At 43.5% G+C, this 16,307-nt stretch overlaps 1 protein-coding gene across 1 annotated transcript in view; it reads right to left on the reverse strand.

Moving 5' to 3' along the window:
* Positions 1 to 16,307, reverse strand: part of Tmem108 (transmembrane protein 108) — a 175,711-nt gene that overhangs the window by 49,261 nt on the left and 110,143 nt on the right. The window contains exons 3-4 of the mRNA XM_048334466.1: positions 10,205 to 10,264; positions 9,798 to 9,936 (exon numbers count right to left, since the gene is read on the reverse strand). Coding sequence (XP_048190423.1) covers positions 9,798 to 9,936; positions 10,205 to 10,264 — 199 coding nt within the window. The remainder of the gene's footprint in view (positions 1 to 9,797; positions 9,937 to 10,204; positions 10,265 to 16,307) is intronic.

A 16,307-nucleotide genomic window follows, 5' to 3' on the forward strand; every position in this document is an offset into this window, starting at 1 on the left:
AAGAGGAAGATGATGGTGTGTGTGTGTGTGTGTGTGTGTGTGTGTGTGTGTGTGTGTGTGTGTGTGTGCAGAATAGGATGGGGTGGAGGCTGGGAAACTTACAGGACTGGGAAGACTTGTGATGAGAGCTTGGGCTACTCTGGTATATTGCCACAATAGGGTAAGCAGGCTGGGCATGTCAATAATCTAATTCCCCCCCCCCCGCCCCCCCAGTTCTGGGGCTTGAACTCAGGGCCTAGGCACTGTCCCTGGCTTCTTTTTGCTCAAAGCTAGCACACTTCCAGCCTTTTCTGTGTATGTGGTGCTGAGGAATGGAACCCAGGGCCTCGTGCATGCTAGGCAAGCACTGTACCACTAGGCCACATTCCAGCCCAATAATCTGGTTTTATATAACAGTGGCAGCTTCACAATTCTACCCATCAGTTCACTCACAGCAGGGCCTGGGTCCAACACCAGGCAGCGGTAACAGACTCCTGCTGCTTTGCTGCTTCCCATCTCCTGCATTTCCCAAATCAAACCTGATCCCTACCCCTATCAGATCTGACTTGTTCAATGGCTCCCCACTGGGCCATGACAAGGGTAAGAGTCTTGATCAGCTGGGAGCAGGAAGCTGGGAGGGAAATTTTAATAGCCGAATGCGCCCGTGAACAGAAGGGAACTGTCCTTTCCTGTACTGCAGAATTGGCAGAGTTCCAGGCAGAGGTGACATCACCGGCCTAGGTCTGGGCGAGATGACATCAGGCCAAGCTGCGTCCATCCTTGTTGGCATGCAGCATGCGCGGGAGACATGCCTAGCGACTGTCCCTGCCTGCTTCTCGGTGGGTGATTGTTAACACAGCGTACATCGGCCTACCCCAACCAGATACACAGCCCTTTCGAAAGCCTTTCTATTTCACACTGAAAGAGCTGGAGGTTTGCTCAGCACACAAAGATAGTGGGTAGAGGGAGAGCAAACGGATGCATTTAAAAATTGAGTTATTGAGACTCTGTCAGGAAGCTGTGCTTTGAGTTCCCCTCACAAAGGTTTCTTTTTAGTTTTTTTAGTTTTTTTTTTTTTTGGCCAGTCCTGGGCCTTGGACTCAGGGCCTGAGCACTGTCCCTGGCTTCTTCCCACTCAAGGCCAGCACTCTGCCACCTGAGCCACAGCGCCCCTTCTGGCCGTTTTCTATATATGTGGTGCTGGGGAATCGAACTGAGAGCTTCATGTGTAGGAGGCAAACACTCTTGCCACTAGGCCATATTCCCAGCCCTCACAAAGGTTTCTTAACAGAAGCGTTTCTCAGTGTAATCCGTTCAAACCATCACCAGGCAGTCGGACAACACAGATACCAAGAAGCTGAAATATGATTTGACTGAGAGGGATGGGAACTAAAAGGAAGGGGACAGACGAATGAACGAGGAAGGGTGGGCAAATACTATCCTAATACTCGAAATACATAAGTGAACACTAAACTAGGAGACTGAGGAGACAAGTACAGATGGTTTAGAGATGGGACAATGAGGGAAGAAGCAACTCTGATCAAGCCACATTCTTCACATAAGTTGACATTTGAACTGAAACCCCTTTGGACAACTAAAGAAGATCATAAAAGAGCGCTCTCTCTATGCCTGCGTTGCTTCTAGTCGCCACCCCCACCCCCATCCTTGAGTTCTTGTTCACACCGGATGGCACCTCCCTGAAACATAGGCTGTCATTTCCCCCGATTAATTGTAAATGAAAAGTGAAAGGTTTTTGATTGTTAGGAATAAAAATGAGCTGGGTGCTGGTGGCTCGTGCCTATTATCCTAGCTACTCGGGTGGCTGAGATCTGAGGATCACGGCTCAAAAGCCAGCCCGCCCAGGCAGGAAAGTCCGTGAGACTCTTATCTCCAATGAACCACCAGAAAATTGGAAGTAGAGCTGTGGCTGATGTGGTAGAGTGCTAGCCTTGAGCACAACAGCTTATGGACAGTGCTCAGGCCCCGAGTTCAAGCCCCACCCACCACTGACAAAAATGAATAGCAAACAGACCAGACTGGCACTCTTAGGAGGCCTTATTTTTTTTTTTCTTTACAAATGGATTACATGACGATCAGCCCCTCCAATAACTTCAACAGAGTCATCACATTCCAAGCGCCAATGGTCTCTGAGTCTATCACATCTTAGTGTAGCTCCTCACCTAGAGTGAAGGCCTCTAGGAACACTCAGCATGAGTTATGGCTCTTCATTCACCAGAGCCAGAAAGAAAACCCTCCAGGCATTGGGTGACGTCAGTAGTGCCCCAGCGTGCAATGTGGTCAGCTAGTGTCTGGCCTCCTCTTGTGTCCACTGACACTCTGCATCACTACTGAAGGTATGGTAATCACTTTATTTTTTTAAAAATAAGGTTTTAAAACAGCGATCACAGGGTATTCAGGTGTCCCCACCCCCCACTTCCCATCTTTAAGAGGGTTAATGACAGAAGGAGGTCACTGACTTAGCAGGAAAAGAAGGCAGTAACATCAAATAGACATTAATTTAATTAGCTCCTCCTTCCTACCTGCTTTTCTGGGAGTCTGGCAATATTCAGAGAAGCTGAACAAATGAAATTTATCCTTCTACCCTTGAGATACCTCTGGAATGAAAATAAGGTCATGTTCTTGGTAGAAAAGTGCTGTCTTACATGACCTAAGTGCTGCTTCTTGCTCCGATGTAAATAAAATCAGGATGACATACTAAAAGTCCCAAAGGCTTTCACCCCAGACATTAGCCCTGTGGTTCAAATGCTCTTACAAAACCCTGTTATCAAAGGTCAGTCCCACATTCACAAAATTGCCATTCCTAAGACTGGGGAAAAAACAATTTTTTTTCCTTTACATGTGATGTCAAGTTAAAAGTTGAGATCGCCGTTGCCATGGGGATGAGATTTCTCTGACAGTGCTGGCCTTTGCTGGCAGATGAAGGCAGGGCTCTAATCAATAAAAAAGCAATACTTCATTGGAATTGGAATCTTGAGATTCTAAGCCAAAGCATACAGGACCATATTTGATGGATACTAACTGTCCATGTATAGAAATTTACCCTGTGAAATACTTGCATCAAATCATGCAAATACCAAGTTATACCTCTGCTATCCTTTGTGAAGGACCTGCTAAACTTTTAAATACACAAGCCCCAAATTCACATGTGTGTAAAATGGTCCTTGGGTCCTACCAGCAACTTGTCAATTCAATTCTCTTTTTTTTTTTAAAAAAAAAAATTCTATCTACATAGCTTCTTTAAAAAAAAAACACTTGAGAATTCCTTAGACCCGAAAAATTGGGATCATGTCAAGGAGCATCAATGAACCTCTTTACAACACTATCTCAAGGTCAGGTCAAGTAAACATCTCTCCCTAAACATCTTGGTGAAATTGGATTGCACTCTCATTAAGCTGAAATCTTTCTGCTTTTGCTTTTACTCGTCTAGACCTCACATCTGTAGTTCTTACTCCTTCCCCGTAGATGAAAAGCTTTCTAGGAAGTATACTTTTTGTCAAGGGATACATTATTATTATATGTACGCATATGTGTGTATGTGTTGTCTATATGTATGTATGAGATCTGAGGATTGCAGTTCAAAGCAGGCCTCGCAGGAAAGTTCATGAGACTCTTATCCTCACTCACCAAAAAGCTACAAGTGGAATTGTGGTTCAAGTGGTAAAAGTGCCAGCCTTGTGCAAAAAATGGACAGTGTCCAGTCACTGAGTTCAAGCTTCATTACTGGTGCACACACACACAACCTGGAACTCATAAATGTCATTTCAGGAGAGGCCAGGGGAAGGAGAGGAATGGCTACAACACCCAGTGTCTTTCACATTATCCAGTCAGCACATTTATAGCAGCAGATTAACCTGCTACAACACTGTTTTTCATTTTGAAAATGTGGAGTGTGCTGACTTGCTTGGTTGGAAGGGAAAAGGCTTCCAAGAAAATTAAATGTCAGGGCTGCTTGGCTTATTGGTTTTGTTCTTTACCCATTTGCTTTTTAATTCGGCTTTGAATAATAACATTCTTCAGAGTCAGTGTGACAAATCAGCTTCAACCTTAATGGGGTGTGAGGATTAAGAAGTGAGGACTTGCTATGGCTCTCATCGTAACAGGACAGAAAAAGAGAATTACGTTTAATGACAGCTCTTCAGGACTCCACGAAAGACATGGTATATGAGATCTCTCTGTCTCTGTCTCTGTCTCTGTCTCTCTCACCATGCTTTTCCAACAATTGGTATTCTGATATCTATAAAGCCTAAAGTAAGATGCGCTCTCCCCAAAATGAATGGGAACTGGGAAGCCAGCCATATTAGTTATCTTATTAGTTCACATTCAAATACCACTCCTTATGCTAATGACTCATGGACAGCTTGGGCCCAGAATTTCTACCTCCTATCAGTGAATTCTGTAGGGTTCTGCACCACCCCATCCTATCATATAGCTTCCTGCCCAGAGTTCCTAAACACTGGAGTTGGCCGTGGAGTATGATGGGTAATGATGAATGGAGGTATGGATGAAAAATTTAATCATAAAAAGATGTGATCTCTTAAAACTCTCCCGTTCACATATACTGAAGTTGAGCACAAAGTAAAAAGGATGCTCCCCATACACGTGTAAATCTTATTCCCAGCTCTCGTCAATAAAATTTTAGTTTATGCTATCTACATGGGCACGGCCCAAGTGAGTGCGTTTTCCAGTAGAGTAAAAGAATGTTGGAAAATATAACAGGCTTACAATAAAATACAGCATAGGTTTTTTGGGGGGTTTCTTATACTTTTTACATTTCAGTGTGAGAGAAGACAGAATTGTGGGAAGAGTTAAGTGACTTACCCCAAATCTGGGTTTCCGATCTGCCTGACTGACAGAATACACATACTCACATACATATTCACACACACACACACACACACACACACACACACACACACACACAGAGGAGAAAGATGATATGCTCCAATTTGCATGCTAAACTCTCAGATGTCTGAAGGCATGTGTGACGTTTAAAAATATCTGGTCTTTACCACATGGACCATCCAGCAAAATTCTTGAAGACTTGAGACTTTGGATTAGAAGAGCTTCTGCCAAGGTTTTTCAAAAGGAAATCTGCATTGGGAAGATTCATTTTCTTATATGATCTTTGCAGGGATAAGTACACCCGTCAGCGGAAGACATGTTTCCCAGAGATTTGTCACAATATGGTCTCAGCTGACATTTCTGCTTTCTACATACAGATAGAACAGATTATGTTTTACACCGGATTTTGATTCCTTAGCCTTCTGCAAGGTATTAAAAACTGACACACACACACACACACACACACACACACACACACACACACACTGTGTTTTATTACCATCATTTTACAATATTTCAGAGCTATGACAGTCAAGAACAGAAACAATGGTACTGGTTCATGGGGTTCCAGAGACGGTCACCAATTCCTCTCCCTAATCCTTTTTGGTCTTTTTTTTTTTTTTTTTTTTGAGGTACTTAGGGTCTCTCTCCAAACCTAACAGGGTTTTTTGACCCCATTCTGACTCCATTCTGTATACTGGAAACCCACAGGTAACAGGTTTTACTCTGGGATTTCTCTACATTATCTACTTATAGAAATCGGTTTTCTTTTCTTTCTTTTTTTTTTTTTTTTGGCCAGTCCTGGGCCTCGGACTCAGGGCCTGAGCACTGTCCCTGGCTTCTTCCCGCTCAAGGCTAGCACTCTGCCACCTGAGCCACAGCGCCCCTTCTGGCCGTTTTCCATATATGTGGTGCTGGGGAATCGAACCGAGAGCTTCATGTGTAGGAGGCAAGCGCTCTTGCCACTAGGCCATATTCCCAGCCCCTAGAAATTGGTTTTCTCTCCAGATCTGTTTATGTCCATTTCATCTGTTATTCTAATTACAACTAAATATGCTGAAAAACAAGAACAATAACAAAAGATTGCAGAGTCATTGGTATGACAATTCAACAGAATACTTTGGCTAGACTTAATTAAAGGAAGTTCCTTTTAAACCTTTCAATTAAATATCAAGGCAACCACACAACTTTTTTTTCTTGAACTGTATAAACCTAAGTTCCCACACTCAAATTTCTTCACAAATATTTTATAAGAGTTCTTGACTAAGAAAAGAAAACAGAACTAAAAATAGGAGATGATCAGTGGAGGGATGATTTACTCAAGAAATACAAAGCAGAACTCTAATTGAAGGACTGATTTACAGAGAAATGGTCTTGACCCTGCACTAAAAGATTGCTAATGTACATTTACATTAAATTAAAACAAAATGTTCAAGAAATATATATGCATATACATTATTTATGATCCTCTGTTTTAACCGCTGGTTTTAAAGAAATTGGTTCTGATCACCTTTAATGTAATAGCTTTTACCGCAAAACTAAATGTCCAATCTAGCTTAAATTTACTCCCATATCATAACTTGAACAGAAGTTTTAGAAAAAATATTGAGACTAATAGTTTCCGTATTTTCCTATAAGGGCATCTGAATTCTCTCTGAGTCCAGTGGGAATGAGCGCATCAGTTATTGTACCTCTCCTTTATTATGGATTGCCTGGTACCCACCAATCTGCAGTAACACCCTCATCTCCTTGCCACTATTATAGGCCCTCGGGTCTCTGATGGTGAAGTTGGGCCCCGTCCTCTGCCAGGAACACTATCTCCACAAAACACATTTTTATTTGGGGGCTACTACTACAAGAGCGATCTCTTTTTGAACTCCAAGAGGTTCATTGAGAGGCGAATACACAGATTGGACCATGGCTCTAGCTGGGCCTTGCGTTCCTAGGATGAGGAAAGAATGAGGTTTGCTGGAGGGATTTCCCCAGCACACTGAGCAAGTGAGCACGGAAGGCAGGGTGCTCTAAGGCTACAGGGGCCGTGAAACAACAGAAGGCAAATACTTTCCAAGCCAGCAGATAGAAAAACTCTCTATTACTACAGCCCAGTGGTACTTAATGGCCCTGAGATTGCTGCAATTCCTGTCTCATGTTTGGCTCATGCTTAGATGTGGCCAGGGCTAAGTTCACACTGGAATCGCAGGCTCTCCAAAGGGTGATTCCCCAGCAGGTCTCCTCACATTCCCACTCAGAAGAGAAAGCCAACGTTTGCATTTCCTAGATAAAAGTAAAAAAAAAAAAACAAAAAAACCTGACTTTTTATATTCTGCTTGGGATTGAAGGGGAAAGTTAACCCTCCCTGGTCTCCTGTAGTCTGGTTAATGGATCTACTACTGGGAAGAAAGGCCTCTGCTTCAACCAACGACTGGAATGAAAAGCCAGCAAGCAGACATGATTATACCTTGATATAGCTGACAGAACTACTGAGCTAGGTGAGGCAGGCCAGACAGGCCAAGACAAGGCTGACTGTTAGATGAGAGAGGGGGATTTATAATTGGATGGCAATTTCTGTTATCAAAACCATAAGTACCTGGAAGTGGATGTGTGGCTCGGGTGGTAGAGCACCGGGCTTGAGCAAAAAAGCTAAGGGACAGCCCCCGCGTTCAAGCGTCAGTACCAGCACAAAGGAACGAACAAGCAAAAACCATAATATCTATGACTCTCAATACACTGGACAATGAAACAAAATCCACATGGTTCTGACAAGGTATAAAAGTGAGAAAGGAGGAGGCCAGCTAGATGGAAATTAAATACATATTATATAATGTAAAAGAAAAGTTCAGAGTTCCTGAGTGACTTTAATAATGAGGAAAAATAAACCTGGAGTGATGGGTATAGGCATTTCTGCTCTCATTGGTTGAGTTTCAATAAATCAGATGAGATTCCTATAAATCTTTCTTGGTATCATCACATTCCTATAGTTGCCTAACTTGCAGTAAATGTCAGCTAGACCTGACAACAGCTATGCAGCCCATAATTTACTTAATGCAGATTGTCTGTACCTGAGAACAATTAGAAAAGGATTCATTCTCCAAAAAAAAAAAAGAATAAATCAAGTGCTGCTTGGAGTGTGTATGTGTGTGTGTTTGACAAAACTGCCACTCAACATCCTTTATTTCATCTAAGATGTTTGTAACACCAGAATGAAAACATTTCAGAGCTAATTCCTTTATTAGCAAGGGGTACCTACTATGTCATTGTTGTCTGCATCTATCATATCTTTTGTTTATAGCTGTTTGGGTGATTCAAGTAATTCTCCAAAATGACTTTTGTCCAATCCATGTGTAAATTCTGGCTTTGAAAACAGTAAATGTTTAATAATTTGTATGATAAGAAGCAGGAGAGGGTACTCGTTGAGCAGGACTAACTTGCCCAGGGTCCATTCTTGGTCAATATCTTGGAAAATTTCTTAACTCACTGTGAGTCAGTTGCCTCATCTGGAAATGGAGATGATAACTATATGTGATACAGCTGTCATGATAGTCAAACGTAAAGAATTCAAAGTCATGCCTAACACACAGAAAATACTATGCAAGTGGTGACTATCACCATCATTATCATTACTGTCATAATAGTCATCACCATAATAATCACTATTATCATCGCCACCACCAATTACACTATCATCATTACTATCAACCCCACCATCATCATCACCATAATAATAAGCCTCATCATCACTATCAACAATAACACCATTGTTATCACCACCATGATTACTATTACCATCATCACCACCACCGCCACCACCACCACCACCATCATCATCATGAAGGGGATCTTTGGTAGTAAGAATCTAGGTATGTCTAAATTATAAGGATTCTTTTATATAAAAAATTATGAGAGGGCTGGGAAAATGGCCTAGTGGCAAGAGTGCTTGCCTCGTATACATGAAGTCCAGGGTTCGATTCCCCAGCACCACATATACAGAAAATGGCCAGAAGTGGTGCTGTGGCTCAAGTGGCAGAGTGCTATAGCCTTCAACAACAACAACAACAAAAAGCCAGGGACAGTGCTCAGGCCCTGAATCCAAGGCGCAGGACTGGCAAAAAAAAATTAAAAAAATATATATATATATAAATAAAAAAAGAAAAAGGAGACCATCAAATGGACAAATGAAAAACTGCCTATTTGTGTAAATAATTCTCTTAAGTGGGCTGAATCCCCATAAGTGAGGATTTATAGTAATTTTATGCTTGGGCTATACAAGAGTATTTCTAGAAAGTATTAACTAAATGGAATTCCTTCATAGTTGTAAATGAAAGGACATGTATGCATCCAAACTGTATACGTTCTTCTGAATGTCCCCACGCAGTGCTTCCCGTGATGAGTAATTATATACAAACAAATTGGAAAGCCTAGAAGAAGAAATGGTACATCTGCACAATAATTATTCAGCTATTAAAAAGAACAAAATTGTTATGAGATGTACAGTTTAATATTTGCCAATAAAAAAAGAATGAAATCATGTTTTTTGCTGCAATGTGCCTGCAACTGGATATCATTATGTTGAGTAAGTCAGGCACAGAAGAGAATTACCACATGCTTTCACCCTTTTGTATAAACCAAAAAGTGGATCTCGCTGAGCACCAGTGGCTCATGCCTATAATCCTAGCTATTGAGGAGGCTGTGATAGGAGGATGGTGGTTCAAAGCTGGCCCAGGCAGGAAAGTCCATGAGAATCTTATCTCCAATTAACCACCAGAAAACCAGAAGTGCAGATGTGGGCTCAGCATCCAGATCCTGAGTTCAAGCCCCATGACTGACAAAAAAAAAAAAAAAGCCTAGGTAAGGGCAACTAGAAACAGGCAAGATCCTAGCTTAGAACAGTGAGAAGCTGAAAAATCAGGAGCCTGAGACCAAGCAGAGAACCACTGGTATGGGGGCACTGTACCCACCGCAGTAAATCGGGTGAGCGGTCCGAGAGGCCAATCCATGTGTGATTCCCACCCGTCTCCCAGATGCTGCTTTCCGCGTGGTCCTGCCTCTTCCCTGCAGGAAGTAGAAGCTAATAACTACTTTCTCTGTTAATTCCCTCTAAGGGAGTAGGGCAGAGGGTGAGGAAAGTCAGGCACACAGCCAGAAACCCATCATGATAAAAGGGTTTCCCGACCCCCAGCCTTCTGAGTCTCTGTCCCTCATGAATATTTATATCTCGCTCTTTCCCTAGGCATGAGATCTGGCGGCTCAGTACTGTGGCAGGGAGAAATGGCAGACTTGTCATTGGTAAACAGGCCCCAGACATTCAACCCAGCTCCCCAGAATGCATACCTCCTACCAAAACCTGTATGGTATGGGAGAATACCGCAGCTCCAGATGTGCCGATCATGTCCACCTTGCCTTCTAGAAACCGCTTCATCTGCTGCTAAAAATACACAGACAGAATGCAGCTGGGGAGCTCTGGGCTGAGCGCCTCTTCAAATCATTTAACTGCATACAAATGATAGCTATTATACAGTCGGGATCCCCTAGGGAAATAATGCCTATTCCCAACTCCGTTCATAACCTGATGAGTCAGTTGAGATCAGTTTGGAGCCCTGTGCTCAGGAAGCTCAGGAAAGATGCTCCTGCAGACCCGTAGAGGATGCACAGGAAAGCCCGGCTCTGCCCAGACCATATGCTGTCATCTTAAGCGTCCTTCTTACAAGTGCATGGTGGATGTAAGGAAGCTGAAACTGGGTGCATTCTGGCTCTGGAAGCCAGGACCTCCTTCCCTCTCCGTCCCTCCCAGTCAGTCATGGGGCTTGAACTTAGGACCTGGGTGCTGACCCTGAGCTTTTTCAGTCAAGGCTAGTGCTCTACCACTGTGAACCACAGCGCCACTTCTGGTTTTCTGGCGGTTACTTGGAGATAAGAGTCTCACAGACTTTCCTGCCCTGGCTGGCTTCGAATAGCGATCCTCAGATCTCAGCCTCCTAGGTAGCCAGGATTACAGGCACGAGCTATTGGCACCTGGCTTAGAATTCACTAAAATCTTAATTCATTACCTTCCCCATTCCTCACTTTCCTCCCCCCCCCCCACTCTGAATATGTAGCTGTAACAAGTAATCAAAAGCTGCTTTTGCTGAAAAAGCACCCCGACTCTTTACTTGGGCTCACGGATTAACTAGAAAGCATCTCGGTCCCTATTTTGATCTGTCCTTACTCTGAGCCATTCACTTTGCAGCTACTTTCACGAATCCAGGGAGGACAGGACTTATCAATGACAGCTTTACAAGGAGGGAAGGAGAAAATGACTTGTAGGAACTGGAAGGGCAGAGCCTTGACAGGACAGACCACCCACCAGGGAGCAGATCAAGCAGGGCTGGGTTTTATGCTCTATGCCCAAAATTGAGAAGTCCCATGAAGAACAGCATGACATTACACGAGGATATGGGCTTTGGTAGAAAGCCAGCCTGTCTGACCTAGATACCTAAGAAATGGGTGGAGCTGAAAGACTCCCCCAAACCTGGCATATTGGGCCTCAAAGCCAGTAGAGGTTTGAGGAGACCGACAGGTAAGTGGTGGTAAGATAAGACTAATTAGACCCACTGAGAGAAGCTCTGCCACTTTAACTTAAATTATTTCTTTTATTTTATTCAGTCCTGGACTCTGAACTCGGGGCCTTACAACTTGCTTGATTGCTTGCCTAAAGCCTAACTTTTTGATGATTATTCTGGAGATGGGGGTCTCACAGACTTTTCTGTACACACTGGACTTGAACCTTGATCAGCCAAATCCCAACCCGAGTATCCAGCTAATAAGCAGGGAAACAAAATAAAACCAAACAACAGTTGTGTCTGACTGCTGGAGTTGACCTCATGAAGTCAAGGACTCTGCCTGAAGCTGTGGCACACCTGGAAAACTTTTCTGCCTTCAATCAGCCCCAAAGTGGCACACCATCCCCCCCCAATCTACGCACACAAGAGTACCCCACAGGAGACTGAGGCAGGACAGAGGAGGGGAATGTAAGGCATGAGAAACCAGCAGCCAGGAATTCAGAGACAAAGCCCTTCATGAATGACTTCCTCTAAGCACACAGATTACTATTTTTCTTTGCTTTAAGTCTTACACTCCCTTAATAAGCTGCAACATTTTTGTGGGGGTGGGGGGTGGGGGGTGGGAGGCAGCTCTTTTTCTCTGACCTTGCCCAATTGCCAAAATAACTGCAGTGCTCTGAGAACTGAGCATGGATATCTTAATAACCCAAACCATTTCTACTGGGCACAGAAATCGTTTGCAAAGGAAAACCACATGTCTCAAGGATGGACGCCTGTCTCCAGAGAGTCCATGCTTTGCTCAAAGGGCTGCTTCAACATCTGTCATGATGACGCAAATCGAACGACCCTTAATATCTCTGGGCCCAATTGATAAAACTCTGGGACAGCAAGGATGACTAAATAAACCAGGTGTCAGAGCAGAGGGCAGCCCTCACCCTAAGGAGAATCTGAGCCAAACCCTCAACCTACTTTTTCACCATAAATGCATCCACTGTTCTTGGCCTCACCCAACATCATGAACTTGGTGCCCTAGCATCAGGTGGGGGCCTCTCTTTCCTTCTGGAGACCCCTTCGCTGGAGCATTACCAGTTCTGGTACCAAGACCACTGTGTTCCTGGTGTCAAGAAGGGGACTGTGGCCCAGGCACGAGCTGCTTGTTGCCTGCTCCCTTACTTGCCATGTCATGAGAAGCAAAACAACTTTACCCTCTTCATGCCACTGTTGAATCCTCACACACAGAACAGAACGAAACGGAAAAAGAAGAAGAGATGTCATGCAGGTCATGAAGAAAATGAAACAGGAAGGAGGAGACCCCTTCTTCTCACCAGGCTGCTGTAAGAACTGAGCTAACAAGAACACTTGCCACCACGCCTGGCCGAACACGAAAGCTACTCATCATCATTCTGGGTTTCTTAAACTGAATACAAACTTGGGTTGCTACTCTTGGAAAGAATTCTGACAGAGAGATGCCAAGTAAAGTAGCAAAGATTAAGTAGTCAAAGGTGGGGGAATGTCTTAGAGCAGATGGAAGAAAATAAATTAGCCACTGAAGAGAATGGATAAATGCATCCAGGGAGAGCCGAAAGACTTGCACAGGTGTGTCAATGTTGTAAAATATCTAACTGCCAAGGAAATGGGAGATGGGGATTAATTAGCAAAAGTCAAACAAAAATGAATTTATAGGTAGAAAATGGTAATATGCCACAGCAAGGGGTTCTACCCATCAATGTCAACTGGTATGGCGAGTGATGTATGGGCAGTCGTTGTACACTTCATTAAATTGGAGATGACCATAGAGGAAATGGATCTGCAGCCATGGATATCAGAAGCAAAGATCTAGAGAAACAGTGAATGCAATGTTTCTTCCCCTACCCCCTTTGATGTTGGTTGTGGGGCTTGAACTCAGGGCCTGGGCTCTGTCCCTGAGCCTCCTTGTGTTCAAGGCTAGTGCTCTACCACTAGAGTCACAGCACCAGGTAACTGGAGATTAGTTGGTTAATTGGAGATAAGAGTCTCACTGACTTTTTTGCCTAGGGCTGGCTTCAAATCATGATCCTCAGATCTCAGCCTTCCAAATAGTCAGGACCATAGGCCTGAGCCACGGGCACTCAGCTGTTTCCCCCTTTTATATGGTAAACCCCCACTTTTGGTATGTTTTTCTGGGTTCCAAGTACCAACATACACAGTCTGATTATAACATTCTTGCAGGCTGGCAAAGAAAGACTTGTGGCATTCTTGTAGCCTGGTCCACGCATCTTGGGACTGAGTAGGTACCCTGCCATGTTAGACATCTCACAAGTCAGGAGCAGTGGCTGGTTGACATTAGCCAGCTGTGGGGAAGATCAATGAGAAGGACTAGTAAAGCCAATGTACTCCATAGCTACCTTATCTATAAGATTTTTAAGGTCCAACAGTGATAAACTGAGCTTCCCTCCTTTCCTTCTGTTTGCTTTGTCTAAAACAATCTAGAAGGATGCACTGTATTCACAAACTGACATGTTGACTCCGAAACGCCCTTGTACAATTACTTCAAGATTGTAACAATAATAAAAGAATCTATAAGAACAATCCCTTTTGAATCTATAAGGAGTTGAAGGAATGCACAGGATTGTTAAGAGGACTAAAGGAAATACCTATTTGAAAACTAGTCCAGAACCAGTACTAGGTCTTTAAGTCTTTGTAGTCTTGGCTCTTTCCTTAGATTCTTCATAGTTTCTCATCATCCACAGATTCAGTTTCCCCACTGTTTCTTTTCCTCTTAATACTTCTGCAGTCCGCAATTTCTTGCAGAATCTGCCCTTGGCTGCTTTCTGGAACTGCCCAGCTACCTCGTCTCCTAGCATTGCATCGCAAAGCAGCTGGTATCGGGGCAGTCTGCTTTTTTGCACCATCAGCTCGGCCTTCTCTACCACATGCAGATGATTTGTGAAAAGCCTTCATTAAGTTGAGGCGTTCTCTGTCTCTGAATCACATACATGGCTTATGATGGAGCCAAGATGGGATCTGGGTTCTCCTGACAATGAAGTAGGGATGCTAAATCTAACTGGCACCATCTTGACCACATGGTGGTGGATAGGAATTAGGTTTAACGGGCACCATCTTGCCTTCATGGTGGAGGCAAGGAAATCCCATCTCCCAGGTAATGGGTGTGCCTGAATTCCAAGAGGCAGCGGCAGGGACTTGGACAAGAGGTTACTGGGCCTGTCAGTCTTGGGTCATGAATTCTCAAGCTCCCTGTGACCCTGCCCCCTGACCTAACCCTACTTAGGCCCAGACCAGCTCAGGTGCCATTACACCATGCCACATGTCTGTGTGCTCGTGTTCTGTCTTCTGTCTCCTGGCTCTTCTCGGGTCACCATGGCATCCCACTTCAGCTCTCCGTTGGAGCTGATCTGGTTTGTTGGTATTGTTTTTCTGCTTTTTCTTTCTTCTCCGGCTCTCATGGTTGCTTTCTGACACTGTTAAGTGTATTCACGGGGCTGCAGGTCCTTGCGACAAGAGTCCACCTGCATTCGCTGGCCTTCAAATGAAGACTCCTAATTCAACCTCTCAAAATATGGTTTCTCTGTTTTCTCACCGTACAACAACAGGTAGTTTGTAATTCTATGGTCAGTGGGAACATCTTGTTTAGAATCCTAGTAGATACAATAATCTATTTGATTCTACACAGATCAAGGTCAATTTCCTTTGGTTCATTTTTGTTTCTCCTGAAAAACAAAATCTACCTATTTAAGGACTCAGAACACAACCAATCTCTAACACTGTTAAATTCTGGCTTGAGAACAAAAGGAAACCAGTCTAAATATTGAATCAAAGCTTTTGCAGCCTAGAGCTAGGACACCAGCCTGGAATGAGTTCTATTTTGCTCACCAGTTTAATGATATTGTCAGTTGTTTTTTAATTAAGTCACGCTAAACTGCTACACTAAACAATTTTAAGAGCTGGCGGAAAGGCTTGCTATGTTCCAATGCACTTTAAAGTGAAAAACTAAGAATTAGCCTCTATTTAAAAGGCTTAGATAAGGGCAATTCAGAAGAGGCTTGAAAGTGTTTTTTTCCAAGTATTAGGGATCTAGAAATTCCTGTCAGTTTTGCATGCACCTCCAGGCTCCAAGAGTTCAACCCCCATTCTCTCAAAGTAAGCCATGGAATTTCCTTGTCTTTGAAAGAGAAGTCATGACCCTTAGAACCAAAGAGAGATACAAAGGGGCCAAGAGGAAAAGAAAAAAAGGCTTATCCAAATAGGAGTTTCTAAAAACAACTATGAAGATAATTTCCTTTCCAAAATGAAATCATTACTCAGGGAGGAGCAGGTGTGCCCTTCTAGCTTTTTTTTCCCCCTGGCTTTACGAAGACTCACCAGAAATACCTTGAGCAGCATAGGTCACACGTTGAAGTCAGCATGTCACCATTACATGGTAGAAACAAAAGAGATACTACCTCTTTCCAAGGAGAGCTTGGTTGCAACGGCCATGTGAATTTCCAGTGGACCAACTGTTTGCACAAGAAGATGCTATTGCAGTTCCTTAGCAACCAATACTGTCCTTCTCCTCAGAAGTGCTGTGGATGGAGAGCTGAGGACCTTCTTCTTCCTTTCTATCTAAATGGTAACTGATTCTGATGAAACCGACTATTCTGCTGACATCTTGGAAATATGCACTCAACTGGAAAAGGTCACCCTGGACTTGGGAAGTTTTGGTTAATGGAAGTCTCAAACAACCAAATCAAGGCATTGTCATGAGACTACTTGTATGGGTCATCTGTCGATGAGTAAAATAGCATAGGGTGAATTATAGCCAGATATGACAGTATCTTGTCTATGGGCACTTCACATGACATTTGGCTCTCCATACCTCTTTTCTACTTTGCCAGTTGAAGCAACAACTGATATATGAGATAACCAGGCTACTCATATGCTGTGGGATGCATA

Source organism: Perognathus longimembris, chromosome 26, assembly GCF_023159225.1.
Source record: "Perognathus longimembris pacificus isolate PPM17 chromosome 26, ASM2315922v1, whole genome shotgun sequence".
In the NCBI taxonomy this organism is placed as follows: domain Eukaryota; kingdom Metazoa; phylum Chordata; class Mammalia; order Rodentia; family Heteromyidae; genus Perognathus; species Perognathus longimembris.